Consider the following 15,765-nt stretch of genomic DNA (forward strand, 5'->3'; position numbering starts at 1 on the left):
GAAATAAAATTGAAAATCACACAAATAGATGGAAAGATATACTATATTCTTAGATTGGAAGAATCAGCATTGTTCAAGTAACTATACTACCTAAGGCAATCTAAAGATTCAATGCAATCCCTATCAAATTAACAATGGCATTTTTCACACTACTGAAACGAAGAAAAATTAAAATTTGTATGGGAACACAAAAGACCTCAAATAGCCAAAGTATCTTAAGAAAGAAGAACAGAGCTGGAGGAACCATGCTCCCTAACTTTTGACTATGCTACAGACTATATTAAAATACTACAGTAATCAAAACAGTATGGTACTGGCATGAAAACAGACACAGAGGTCAGTGGAATAGGACAGAAAGCCCAGTGATAAACTCATGCACTTATGGTCAATTAATCTCTGACAAATGAGGCAAGAATATACAATTGAAAAAAGACAGTCTCTTCAATAGATCATGCTGGGAAAACTGGACAGCTACATGCAAAAGAATGAAATTAGAACATTCTCTAACACCATATACAAAAATAAACTCAAAATGGATTAAAGACCCCAAAACAGGGTACTATACATAAATCTCCTAGAGGAAAGGAAGGGAAGAACACTATCACAGTGGTATTTTTTGGATCTGTCTCCTGAAGTAAAGGAAATAAAAGCAAAAATAAACAAATGAGACCTAATTAAACTTAAAAGCTTCTGCCCAGCAAAAGAAACCATCAACAAAATGAAAACACAACTTACTGATTGGGAGAAAATATTGCAAATGATATTATTGATAAGTGATTAATTTCCTATTTTAACATTTGCTGATGAGATGATGGCTTTTTCCTATAAGACCAAAATGAAGTTTATCTAGAATGAACTTCTCATTCTTTAGAACCACACTATTAATAAGCAAAGTTAATTAATGGGAAAAAAAAAAGACATAACATAGATGTGTTAGTAGTTTCCCATGAGCTAATTGCATTAACATTTCTAAAGCCTAAAACATAGCAGGCTGTCTTAATTCAGTTATGGGGTTAATAGTTCAGTTCTTTGGAACCACACTGATATGTATGGCATGGATACAACTCATCCCTATCATGCATGTAAAGATTTTCTCCCTGCCTTTCTTCCTTCCTCTATTCCTTCAACAGCCAATTGCTAAGGTCTACAAACCAGAATCTCAAAGAGGAATGAAATGTCATTTCTGCCCTTAAGAAACATACAGTAATGAGAGGAAAACAGGCAAGTGGACCAGAACTTAGAGTGTAGTGTTGTCAGTGCTCCTCAACTGCAGGATACTCAGAGTTCTGGGGAGCAAACAGCAAGCCATCACTATAAAATTGCAGGGTCATGGAAGATTTTCCAGAGGTTTGGTTCAGTTCAGTTCAGTCGCTCAGTCGTTTCCGACTCTTTGCGACCCCATGAATTGCAGCGTGCCAGGCCTCCCTGTCCATCACCAACTCCCGGAGTGCACTCAAACTCACGTTCATCAAGTCGGTGATGCCATCCAGGCATCTCATCCTCTGTCATCCCTTTCTCCTCCTGCCCCCAATCCCTCCCAGCATCATAGTCTTTTCCAATGAGTCAACTCTTTGCATGAGGAGGCCAACCTACCAGAGGTGGTGATGCTTAAATTGAGTCTTCAAGTTAAATAGATTTAGACAGTCAGAGGAGAGAGACAGCACTGAAGACATGATTATAATACATTTGCATAGTAATTACTTGGTCCACTTACCTTTCACCATAAGTGACACTGAGCTCATCCAGAACCCCACTGAGTTTAACCTGAAGTTCTTTTAGAACAGTACTAGCTTCAGGGTCTAACTGCAAAGAGATCATAAACAATATTACTTTGGAGTTCTGAGAAAGCATAGCTTTTATTTCTTAGAAGCATGAAGCATTTTGCTTATTATAAGGTAAACTTCAAACAAATATGGCATACATATCCTTTTTTCTTTCCTTCTTTAATCTTTGAAATAAAATGCAAAATTTAGAAAATTCTAATAAAATTAAAAGTTTTTACTATGGAAAAAAATGATTAAAATGCATAGCATGCATACAAAAAACAGCTATAGGGCAAAGCCTATGTTGGTTATAGCAGTGGGATGCAAGGCATGACAAACTATATTACAGAACATGGTAATTTCATGACTTAGAAAACTGGTCATATGTTAGTTGAACATGTGTGTTGCTTGAAAACATTTTCATCTGTAATATCCCTGTAAATAAATAGAACCATTGAAAATTTTTTAAATTGCTAAAAATTAATTTTTGCACATTATGTTGTGCCTTAGTTGAAGGAGTTTTCATATTTTTTCAAGTATAGAATTAAAAGTAATAGATGAACAATTATCCTATTGCTCCACTGTGTTTCTGTATAGGTGATAGGCCTAACTTTTCTTCCTAGATGCCAATTTTTAACTCGGAGTTCAAGATTTAAGTTTATCATTTTATTATATATATATATTTTTAAGTTTTTATTTTGTGTGGGGGGAGAGTAAAATAATTAAATCAAGATGACATATTATGCTTATTCTTACAATGTAAAAGCCAAATTCTTTTTATCTGGTTTCAGTTCTAAAATAATATTAATCAATATTAGAAAATAACTTACACTATAAGTAAATACAAACAAATAAAACACCAAACTGTTAATGTGGCAGAATTTTTTGTAATTAAAGTGATGGATGAACACAAACTTTACCAGCATTTTAGAAAATTGTATCCTTTGTTAATTATATTTTTGCAAGCTAGTTGTCAAAATAGGATGACATATAACAGATGTATTGTATCTAGCGGATAGAAATTCATGTAAAGGGAAACCTAGAATATTTTCTGAAATTTAAACCAATCTTCATTTGAGTCTTCAGAAATTCAGTTTCCTATCATTAGTACCTATAGTTCTTGCTCAAGTTGGTCTATTATTGAAGAGAGGGGCTTAGGATAAAGACAACCTTGGGGAGTAGAGCAAATGAAAGAAGGACTTAACTATAAATAAGAGAACCTAAGAACACCAAATACATGTATAACACAAATCAATTTAAACTCCTGGAAGCTAACCCAGCATCAAAAATTGTCCCTAATAGAATACACGATCATAAATCCTACAATCCTCCAAGAAACTTTTCTAAAACTAAAAAACTATTAGGAAAAAGTATTATCTATACACCTCACCAGCTGCATTGCTCTATGTTATACTGACATAACTAAAAACAGAATAGAAACCAAAAATCCCATTTAACATCTGACACTTTACTGGTTATATCAAACCAATCCTTAATGTCAATTTTCACTCAAATTTAGGTGATTTTAGCATTAGTTAGTTTCTGCCCCTTTATCAGAGTCAATGCTGTTCTTCTGGTCTATATCATTTTCTGCCGCCGTCATTAGAGATTATCCGCACATGCATGAGCAAGCTTAACACATATAGATTTCTCTAGAAGTTGGAAACTTACAATAACCCTAAGCCTCATACTTTGAGAGTTACATTGAGCTATAACCAGTAGCAAGGCAGTAATTCATAAAAAAAATAGATATTGCCTATTTTTATCTCTGATATTGATATGCATTTAAACACAATTAGTGTAATAAACTGTATCTCCCAACCCTTAACCAAGAAAACATATGTGGATTGTTCACCTCAATCCTAGGAACCATGAAAGCTGATTACTTTTTTGAATCACATGTTTTTGCTATTATCCTAATATCAGTTTTAACCCAACTTCACTTGGATAAAAATGTTCACGAACAGAAAATGAGAGACGACCTCCCAAAGAATTTTCTCCAGGTCCCCCACTCCTTGGTAAATCTTGCTGAGGGGATAGGTGGTTGTTCTGCCCTTCCCCACAGGACTGCCACCTCCAACAGCATGGTTTTCTTCAGGAAACTGGGCTGCTTCTTATTTAAAGTGTATATTTTGTTCCCATATTAGTTTGATATACACATTGAGTTACCTTATTCACCTGTTAATATAATGACTTTAAAGTCATACAAAAATGGTTAAATAGCTCGGTTGGGTGAAATTATCCTATTTTCCTATGAATCATTTTAGTCTATTTTAGGTATTTTGGGAATGGAAATTTCCTATAAAATAATTGGTTATTACTTGAAAATCTGAAACTGTCAAACTATAGCAATTTAAACATTGGCTGACAGTTTTCATTTCCTGAGAGAAGCATGAGTTTTTAAGTGGGTGAAGTCAGAATGCCTCTGTCATATGAACAGGGGAAAAAAAAAAAAAAGAAAAGGTTTGGTTTTAGTTAAGTATTTTGATATTTATTTAAAGCACACCAATAAACCTCTAACTACAAACAGTAATTATGAGGCCAATATGTAAATTGAAGATCTCTTGTAATAATAGTGGGCATAAATATCATACTCATCCTAATTATAAAACAATCTTTTTGGCCAGCAAATTTACCAGTTCTTGAGTTTTTCTGCATTTGTTTGAGTCCGAATTGAGAAAGTTTTCCTTACTCCTACAAACTCTCTAAATTTTATAAGAAATAATTTCCTATATTTATTAATTGATTATATATTGATTATTTATTGCCTAAATTCCCAATAGCACATTTTACAAATTACTGGCCACTTTGGAAAGATAAAAAGCAACCTAATATATTTTTTTTTAATAAATGTTTAAAACTTAACCTAGTTCCTTAAGGAATGTGAAATCAAAAATAATTTGCACATCCTATATTGTCATTTATAATTATTAAAATAAAAAAGAGAAACAAAAAAAATTTTAAGCATTCAAAAGCCACAATTAAAAAAATTTTAAATAAGAAACTGTATTAGCAGGTGTACATGAACACCTTGGCTGGCAACAAAATAAAATAAAATATTAAGTGACTCCATGTAAAGAGGAACATACTCCATGAAAATTTAAGAATACTGGGTCAAAATCTGAATTTATAGTACAGCTTTTACAACAGATTTTATCCACACTTTGAAAAGTTGGGGAATTCAAAAATTTAGGCCAGATAAAGGGTGGTTTTAAAGGTCTGATTATAAAATATTAAAAAAAAAAAAGGTCTGATTGAACCATAGTCATGCTTGTATTGTATTTGAGTTTTCACACCACTGAGATAATTTATAGCATTGAGCTGTGGTGATATTAATGAATTCTCTGGAAGAGATAGCTAGTAGGCAAGGTATCTTTGAAGTTCTTTGTCCTCAAGGCTCACTTCCACTTTTCTTTAAAAGACAATTTGCTTATCACCTTCTTTTGCAAATTTGACCCCATGTGTCACTAACCCCGGGCAGTTAGTGACTTTCATTTGTGCACTAATTGTGTTCTGCATTATCACTGTCTATAGGACAGACTCCTTAACTGTTCTATAAATCTCTCTCTTCCACTAAACTCTACCTGACTTAACTTTCTCTCCTGGGTATCTGTCCCTGGAAGCCTAAGAATATACCGGCCTTTATTTTTACAGTATCAAAGAGTCTGGTCATTAGTCTTGTGGATGTCACATCCTCTTCAAGAATTTTTTTGCAGAAAATCCTTCAGTAAATGCAAACTTCACTATTACTTGGGCAGCAAGAAGCATGAAAAAATGCTTTCAAAGGTAATTGTGATATGCAGAGTGCTCCTTCTTCTTAGATTGATGCTTTGCACTGACTTATTAACAGAATAGTTTTGCATTTGAAATCTTTCATTCCTTAGCAACCACATGTTGAGCTACCAAGTTAGTCCTAAATTTAAGTGTTTGAGTCATTGCCAGACCATGCCAGATTATATCCTGATATTTTCTTGGTTCCAAAAATATGGTTACCATATCCCCACTAGAGTTTCTTTCCCCAGCATAAATTCTTTCCCTAAGGGACCTAACAGTATGTTAGATATGTTATTTCAGCCTCTTGTAACAGTGACTGCTAAACCAACCATTGAGTTCTTACTAATATCAATAACCTCAGATATTCAGATGACACCACCCTTATGGCAGAAAGTGAAGAGGAACTAAAAGGCCTGTTGATGAAAGTGAAAGAGGAGAGTGAAAAAGTTGGCTTAAAGCTCAACATTCAGAAAACTAAAATCATGGCATCTGGTCCCATCACTTCATGGGAAATAGATGGGGAAACAGTAGAAACAGTGTCAGACTTTATTTTTTTGGGCCCCAAAATCACTGCAGTTGGTGATTGCAGCCATGAAATTAAAAGACACTTACTCCTTGGAAGGAAAGTTATGACCAACCTAGATGGCATATTCAAAAGCAGAGACATTACTTTGCCAACAAAGGTCTGTCTAGTCAAGGCTATGGTTTTTCCAGTGGTCATGTATGGATGTGAGAGTTGGACTGTGAAGAAAGCTGAGTGCCAAAGAATTGATGCTTTTGAACTGTGGTGTTGGAGAAGACTCTTGCGAGTCCCTTGGACTGCAAGGAGATCCAACCAGTCCATTCTAAAGGAGATCAGTCCTGGGTGTTCATTGGAAGGACTAATGCTGAGGCTGAAACTCCAGTACTTTGGCCACCTCATGAGAAGAGTTGACACATTGGAAAAGACTCTGATGCTGGGAGGGATTGGGGGCAGGAGGAAAAGGGGACAACAGAGGACGAGATGGCTGGATGGCATCACCGACTCAATGGACATGAGTTTGAGTGAACTCCAGGAGTTGGTGATGGACAGGGAGGCCTGGCGTGCTGTGATTCATGGGGTCGCAAAGAGTCGGACACAACTGAGTGCCTGAACTGATACTGATACTGAAAGATACAACTAGTGGGTTGGAAAGGGTCTTTAGTGGAAATTTTATTCCTTTTCCACAGTGTTTATTACTATGTCATTTCCTTTCTCTCTTCTACAAGCTGCTAAACTGCCCATTCTCATGTTTAGCTCGTCAGCATTAGGGTTCTATTATTTGCTCATTGAAAGAAATGTAGATTAGGAAGGTCCCCTGGCCCTTATCTTTACAGTGTTCAAAATCTGGTCATTAGTCTTGTGGGTGTCACACCCTTGTCAATATTTTTTTGCAGAAAATCCTTCAGTAAATGCGAACTTCACCACTATTTCTATTAAAAAAAGGAAATGTAGAATGTTATTCAACTTGAGTTTCTTTTTTTTTTTTTTTTGCATTTTGTTTCCATCAAATATCCTGGTCTATCTTCAGTTCTTCCATTATTATTTTTATTACTCCAATGTATAAATCATACTTAAATAACATTTATATTAACATAAAATATAAACAAATTATAGAAGAAAAGCCCAACTTATTTATAAGTACTTTTTCATTGACATCTAGCTAGTATCTTTATCTTTTCTTGACCTTCAAACTGCACAACATAAGTGTAAAATTAATTCTCTTTTTATCTCTTAAATATTTATTAATCCTATATAGTGTGGTTTTGGCTCTGTGTACTCCACTGAAATATTCACAAATCACCAATGATCTCTTAATTGCTAAGACCAGTGACTTTATTTATCCTACTCAGACTACATTCACACTGCTGTTTACTCTCTCTTTCAACCTCTTTATTCCCTTGCTTCTCCAGAGACTTACCTTCTAGATTTCCTATTTTTCTGCCTATTTGTCTATCTCTTTGGTTGACTTCTCTTCTTCTATATATTCATTATATATTAATATCTTCAATTTTCCTTCCTAGTCCTCTTTTTCCCACTCTATAGTCCCTTCTTGAGCCATCACATTTATGCCTATGGTTTCAACTCCCATCTCTATGTTAATGATCTCCAAACCATCACGAACAGCTGTAACAGGATGCCTGAGCATATTCTCTATTAACCTTTTCCACTTTGATGACTTCAAGCTCAACCTATCAAAAAGAGAACTTGTTACCTGCCCAATCTTAGTTTCTCTCTCTTCTTATTGCCTCTGATTTGATTGATAGCATGCAATCGTTTAAGGCAGAATTTTGAGAGCCATCTTTGACTCTTCTCTGCTTTTTCCCTTCCATATTTACTTGAATATCAAATATGACTGATAACATTTATGAAATGTTTTCTCGACCTGTCCTATCCTCTTCAATTTCTGATGCAGAATTTTCCTCATCCAAGCTATGTTGCAATCATCTCCAGGTTGTGTTTGCTGTTTTCTCACTTCTATTCCATCCTCTAACTGTTCCTAGAGTTGTTTTAATAAAGCCAAAATCTGATCATGGCACCTGCTGACCCCTCTACTGACCTTCAACCAGGCAAGTGCTTCAAGGAATTTCTTATAGCCTTATCTGCACTCTTGCTATTTCTTTTATTTTGAAAATATCACTTTTCTCCAGTCCTTCTACTTGACCAGAATTTATCCATCCTAAAGTACCTAGGTCAACTGAAAATAGATGGTTGGGAAATCAGTGAAAATTCCCTAGTGAATCCGGCAGGAAATTACTCTCCTTGAAATGCTCTAAATCACTTTCTAGACCTATAGCATTCGGCATGGATACTATGGTATGTTGTAAGAAATAAGGAACACATGGTTCTCTCCATTGCAAAAAAAAAAAAAAAAAAAAAAAAGCCCTAGATCTACCAATGCAACTCTGTCTTTACTTTCTTTTTTTATTCCTCATATGAGAGAACCTCCCCAAGAACTTATAAGATTGTTTTCAGAAATAGACTATGACATTTTTGTGCCATTCAGATGTGAATGAAGTGTTATGCTAGAGGTATCAATTATATAAATTCATGCTCCTAACTTCTTGCTTTCAAAAGGTGGCAGAACATCAGTAGCTGTCTCACATCCTAATTAAGGAGAATATGCAGTAAAACCAACTGTCATTGTGTTTCAAACCAACTAAATATCTTTGAGATATGTTAAGTTAGGTTCTTCAGACTAGACAACTGAAGGGAAAAAGTGCCTCATCTTGTATAGTTCATTCAATATAGTTTTGAATTAGTGAATATATGGCAAATTGTTATTTTTTTCTATTTCTATTTCTCTGAACTTTTAAAAATACCTTCAAGCCTTATATGAGAGACATGATATTCTTTTCTTTAAACTTTTTTTTTTCCTTTTCACCTACGATACATACATTAACCTTATACTCTATGGATTGCTAACAAGGTTCTTTTCCTTTTAATTACAGATTGTTAGACTAGAATGAACCTCAGAAATCCTATAGTCCAGTTATTTCCTTCTTATGGATGGGAATAATCAAGGTCTAGATAATGTGTCATTCACTTGACACATTTGGAGGCCACAGGAGGATGAAAAAGCGATCTAAGAAACTATATTCTTTTAAGAAATTCTCTGACTGTGGTCATTAAAAAGACCACATTAAAAAGAAGCACAATAACTTGACTGGGAAGGAATATGGGGCTTATCAGCTCTACCTATTGGCTGACTATGAATCAGGACAGAGTAGGGATGTCAGGAATAGAAGAAATGAGACAGAAACTTGATGTTCAGATTTTTTTTCTGTAAAAACTGTTTGCCCTGTCTCACTCTGTCTTTGCCTTTCAGTTGTTCACATTATTGAATCTCGCCACTGTTCAGCAGTGAGAATAGAGTCTGTTCAATCAACTGAACTGACGACCTGTCAGTCAGCAGAATGCCTTCAGTGAGCCATCTGCATGAGGTGCCTGATGGCCACTCTGCCAAGTAGAAGAGGGACAATTGGCTGGATTAGAGAAGTAAAGTTTTACTAAGTTTCTGCATTGATTTATGGCTCGTTAATGCAGTCATAAGCAATTGCAAGGGATCCACAATAAGACAATACAATGGGTCTATTATAGAAAATGGCAGTTAAAGTAAAACTGTTTCTCTCCCTTCTGGCTATGGCTTGCATTCTCTCCCCTGAAGTTTTCTTAAAGTTCAGAGGAAATTTAGTTAAAAAGATGCTCAGTAGCATGGGGGTGACCCTGTGCTGTCTGGAGAATGAGCTGGGAAATGAGGTCAACAAGAAGAACCTGCTTGGGTCTGAATTTTATTTTGACATGGATCTGCCACCCAGAAGCCTCTCAGCCTCCAAGAGAGCACCTTTCCTTAATATTGCCAGCTTAGCAGTTAGCTGAACTTTATGTAGTAGGAGTGCTAGAATCAATCATATTTATTAAATCGCCTCAATGAGATTTGCCCTTTTGGCCCTCATTATCTATTAATTCCAATTTATTAACTCTAATTGCAGAGTGGTTAGGAGGAGAAAGAAACCAGGTAGTATCTTCAGGCTGCCAAAATAAAGGGCCAGCACTTAAAATTCAAGTTTTCCATTCTTGAAGCTAGAAATACCTGCTTACTTTTACGGAATTCAGCCAAATACATCTCACCTTTGAGTTTTATTTACACAATAATAAGCTACTTTGAGTTGATTCTTTGAATTACTGTGGGATAAGATGTAACAATTACAACTCTCCTTTGAAACACATATTTGCAAGTTTAGAAATGAGGGTTCCCCTAACAAACCTTATTTTTTTAATTGTTCTGACTTCCCTAATAAATTCAAAGTTTTCTGAGGGTGGGGGTCTACATTTTATTAATTATTGTACCTCTGTAGTCTAGTAAAAATATACAGCTCATAATAGGTGTTCAGCAAATCAGTAATTTGATGAATGAATTAATGAAGGAGTACATTCTTCTTCATGTTCAGCATGCTCTTATCTCTCTTTTTCTTGAGGCAGTCAGCCCCAAGCGTAAGAGGTACTTAAAGTGGTTCAGGCAGAAGAGGAGGCATTTGTCTTCTAAGAATCCTTTTGCCTGAGCCCAACAGGGAGCTCTGCTCTGACTGTCGTTTTACAAGGACTCACTCCTTCTTAAGATCCTTGACAGCAAGAGCAGTTATTTAAATATCTTTATTTCCTCTCTCAACTCTTGTCATCCTACAGAAAATAGACACCAGTAGACACTTCAATTACATGGGAAGAACTTGGCAAATTTGCTTTAGGAAATAGTTTGGAACTAACAGGAAGACATAATATGACCAGTTAAAATTGACTACTTTATTATCTAATGACATCTAGTACCTACTTCGATAATTTTATTTTCTAATTTATTTTGTACTTCTGGAAAAGAGAAATCAGGGATGGCTTCTCATTTAGCATATTAACTAGAGAGTTATATCTGTTTACATTGAGAAAAGGTGAGACAAGATCAGAAACCTGAACATAAAGTTTTCAGGCTTTTTACAACTATAACACCTCCTTTAATAAAATTATATATAAAATGTAAGCATAGAAGTCCAGAGTTTTAAAAATGCTGGATATTTGTATAAGACTTCAAGTTAGTCACCTATATTTTGAGATTATTATATTATTTAATCCAAATATTTCCCTGTCTATTGCATGCTGTCTCAAGATCTGTTCAAATACACCGAGTCCAATGTGTTCTCAAAATTCAAAATATTTTAAGTAGGTGGGTTAGGAGACAGGCACAGATAAGGGATAAGGGTATTCTGAGCCATTACCTAAGTATCTGGTAGCTATCCTAAAAGCAAACAGTATTAATTCTTACAATGTGGTCTCCTAACCAGTACCATCAGCATCACATGGGAATCTGTTAGAAATACAAGTCATGCGGCCCAACTGCAGATCTACTGAGTTGAATAGTCTAGGATGGAATTCAGCAGTGTGTGTTATAATTATCTCTCTGGGCATTTCTTATACCTGTTAGTTCAAAAACTAATGGCACGAAGTATTATTTCCCTTAAAGAAGTGGTCTTCAACCCCTGTAGCCCAGAAAGTATGAAATAACTTTGCTAACTGAAATAGAACAGAAGTCAATTTCTATCCTCTCTGATCAGAGGTTGCTTAGCTGAAGGCTGCCTCTGTATGGCTAGTAAGTTTTACAATTAATTTCAATCAGCTACATGTGTTCACTTTTAGACAGATTCAGTTTCTAATTGACACATCAAATTCATCATTAAAAAATGAAGAGAAGTATAGTTTGCATCTCTGCAACAAAAGATAATTAAGCTGCTCATTATAATATGTACATTTTTAGGATAGGTGGATTATGTCTCTGATTCCCAGCCCTGTTCAGGAAAGTTTAAACAAGGTAAGATGAGTCAAGAGATTTAATCCTTCTGAGACATATCAATAACAATAATGTTGCTGTAACACCTACTTGGTCTGCTCTGTGGTCAGCAGAATGAGAGAATTTAGCTAAGTAAATACCTGCCCTCCATTTCTCCTAAATGTATTAATAATTGGCTAACTTCTAGAATTTGAAGTATGGTTAATAGGATAGCAGGCCTATGAATAATTATAGATTCTACTATTCAAGATTATTTTATCATCACAATATTGTGAAGGAGTAATGAACCCTCTGCTTACACAGCATGGTCATAATTCTTCTAAACCAATTACCAAAATGCAAGTTAATAACCAATATCTCATAACTTTCTGGAAGGAAATTAAATTTGGGATTATCTGATTTTCTTTTTCATGTACTTGTGCAAATTAGATTGCAGATCAAGCAACTACAACTAAGTCCCTTCTGTAGACTGTAGCAATATGTTTTTATGAAAAATTGAATATCAGACTAAGTATTTATTTGCAGTTGATATATACTCATGACAAAATTAAGCTATTAAAATGAATATACAAAAATATATCTCTTTTATTTTTGAGCTATTTGAACTATTATAGAAAGAAAGGCCCGGAAAGATAAAACCACTGTTAATGACTACATGAAAATTATTACCTGGCATTCTGATGATTGTTTTGCTGTTAGTGTTACACAGGGACAAGTAATACCTATGGGAATTGTGGTGTAAATGATTTAACTTCTAGCTCAAATCAGTTCCTACCACAGTTTGGTTATTTATCTGTTTTACTATAGTGATTCATAAAAGTGTATAAACATAAAAGATCACCTGGGATGCACTTGAAAAAAAGACTCTGGGCCTCATTCCTAAAGGATATGTTTGCTTCATAGTTTGTGTGAATTTTTAAAATTCCTATTTTCTAGAGTAATCAGAGAGTCATCAAGCCAAAACACACTCTCTTAATTTGTAGGCAGACTATAAGAGAAGAAATTTAGTAGTTGTTCTTCTCTTTTGATTCTTTTTTCTAAATAGGGCATTGAAAAAAGAATGTGCCTACAGGACCCACAGGCTACTGTAGGACTGCTCAAGTGCTGTATTTGGAGTTAGTGTCAACAGCATGACCCCCAAGACTGTCACAGCATTAGGCAATGTTTCCATCTTGGATTCCACACATAGAGTGAATTTAAAAAAAAATTTTTTTTAAACACTCTTTCAGTTTCCAGGGGGAAAAGAGATTGACCCTGCAAAGAAAGAGCAACTGCCCCAACAGTGGTTGGGTCAAAGCAACGGAGAGCTGCAGCATCATGCAACCAGGCCTGCTAGTGGCTGGCACTTTACAGACGGTCCGAGGGGCCAGCCACGCTATTGTCAGAAGCCAACTAATGGACACAGGGCATCAAAAACTATTTTGAGCAAAATGCACAAGCGATCATTTGCTAATTAGTTTTCTGTAGCAAGAAGTGCACATCCTAGTACAGATGGTGGGGCACAGAGCAAGAAGAAACTCTTAGAAGAAGGATAAAATCTAGTTTAGAAAGTTTTCCTTAGCAAATAGTCGAGGTTTTATAACCAGTCCCCTGTGAAGAAACAACTGGGGATTGGCAATAGTACAAACACACTGTCTTATCATTAAAGGCCACAAAACATGCCTATATTAAGTGCTCTATATATTTGCGTATCAAAAGGCAAATTTGTTTTTCTCAATAAAATCGTTTTTCATCTTTATGAAAGACTCAAGTTAAGGAACCATTTAAATATTGCCATATAGATAACTAGAATGAAAGGTTTCTATTATATTGAGGTTCTGGAGGCTCACTGTAGCAATCAGCAACTCTAACATCATTTTGTATTAAGATAGATACTTTCTGGGAGGCTGCCTGTTACACTCAGACCTGGGTTCAAGTCAAGCTTCTTCCTCACATTTCCTCAACTCCTACACAAAACTGGCATGGCCTGCCTAAAGATTCTTCTTGGCAGCACAAGATGAAAATAGAAAAGAAAAACAGAAAAGAACTTCATAGAAAGGGAGACAGAAGAAACACAGAAAGAGGGTAAAGAGAGGGAGGGAAGGGAGAAAAAGTATTTAAATTAGGAAAAGAAAGGAGCTAGGGTCAATGCTGTCCCTCTAACAAATTCCATTTTTAGGAGCTAGACATTCATTTAATTTGTTTAATTGATTTTCACTTGAAATTTTGCATGAGGAGTTTAACATTTGGCATTGCAAGAGTTATAAAGGGAGAAGGCACCCAGCTCAGCTCATCTTCCATCATTTTATCCAATACAATTCTGTGATATAGTCACAGATCTGCAACTCAATTTATCACACGAAAACCTGTACCTTTCAAATGGGCAATTTTATCTGAAACAAGCAGTCAATTTTGGTTGGTGAACAAACCACCCCACAGCTTTTTGGTTAGCAGGTGGCTTGGCCCACACAGCTTCCTTTAAATACAGGCATAATTTGTCTGGTTAACATTCAGCTCAGCAGTATCTCTCTCACAGAGTTCAACCACAAAATAGTAATGACATAGTAGCAGCATTAGGAGAAATTTCTGGAAATGTGGCATTTCAAATATAACTCTATCCTCAAATGATTTGTGGTCTTTAAAATTCACTAAAGCGAGAGAGAATTTCCCACAAAAAAATTAGTATTTTCTTCACTACTTTTCAAAACAGTAAGTGGACTTAAAGTCTGAATACAAAACATCACTAAATTGAAAAGGCAAACTCCAGCTATGAGCCCCAAGTGCTCACCTGATTCAGCAAAAGAATTTTAAAAATGAGATTGATGCCCTCAAACCAGGCAAAAACCATTACCACACTTTGGGGAATGAAGCCTTATTTTATATAAACTAGACTGAGAAGGCAATGGCACCCCACTCCAGTACTCTTGCCCGGAAAATCCCATGGATGGAGGAGCCTGGTAGGCTGCAGTCCATGGGGTCGCTAAGAGTCAGACACGACTGAGCGACTTCACTTTCACTTTTCACTTTCCTGCATTGGAGAAGGAAATGGCAACCCACTCCAGTGTTCTTGCCTTGAGAATCCCAGGGACGGGGGAGCCTGGTGGGCTGCTGTCTATCGGGTCTCACAGAGTCGGACATGACTGAAGTGACTTAGCTTAGCTTAGCTTAGCTTAGCTTAGACTGAGAGAGCAGTGGCAGCATAACTCAGAAAAGTTCATTTTTGAAGTTTTGTACCTTCATCCATGTATCCTGGTGCTTCTTATTTGTTGAATGCTAAATAATAGTTCATTTCTCTAACGACTGAGCCTCGGGAATAATGAAAAAGACTTTGGGGGTGAAAATGTATACATGTCTTTATGGGATTAAAACAAACATCATGTGTGAAGTCGGGGCAGTTGGATAAATTGGGAGATTGGGATGGACATATATACACTATTGATACTGTGTATAAAATAGATAACTAATGAGAACCTACAATATAAAACAGAGAACTTCAGTCAGTGCTCTGTGGTGACCTAAATGGGAAGGAATTCCAAAAAAGATGGTGTATATGTATAGGTATAGCTGATCACTTTGCTGTATAGCACAAGCTAACACAACATCATAAAGCAACTCTACTCCAATTTAAAAAAAAAAAAAAAAGCATCTTCAGCCTTATCAATTTAGAAATGAATGAGACCTTGGCTTTGAAATCAAACCTAGCTTTCCATACATCTCACGCACTTACCACAATAATTAGGAACTGTGTAAATAAAACTGTAAACAAAAATATCCTCTCATCCTAGCCGCCCTCGGGATTGATTTTCAGAGTAGATGGTGGGAGAGTGACAGCTGCATGGCCTTCCCTTGCGGCACCGTCTCCAGTTCTCAAGCCCCCAGATGTTCATGTTGGTTTG

The 15,765-nt window shown here is 35.8% G+C and overlaps 1 protein-coding gene across 3 annotated transcripts in view; it reads right to left on the reverse strand.

The window, feature by feature from the left end:
• UNC13C (unc-13 homolog C) overlaps window positions 1–15,765 on the reverse strand; it is an 860,874-nt gene that overhangs the window by 96,319 nt on the left and 748,790 nt on the right. For all 3 annotated transcript variants that reach the window (XM_055537914.1, XM_055537913.1, XM_055537912.1), the window contains one exon: window positions 1,715–1,803. In XM_055537914.1, the coding sequence (XP_055393889.1) occupies window positions 1,715–1,803 (89 nt within the window). The remainder of the gene's footprint in view (window positions 1–1,714; window positions 1,804–15,765) is intronic.

This window comes from Bubalus kerabau, chromosome 10, assembly GCF_029407905.1.
Source record: "Bubalus kerabau isolate K-KA32 ecotype Philippines breed swamp buffalo chromosome 10, PCC_UOA_SB_1v2, whole genome shotgun sequence".
Classification (NCBI taxonomy): domain Eukaryota; kingdom Metazoa; phylum Chordata; class Mammalia; order Artiodactyla; family Bovidae; genus Bubalus; species Bubalus kerabau.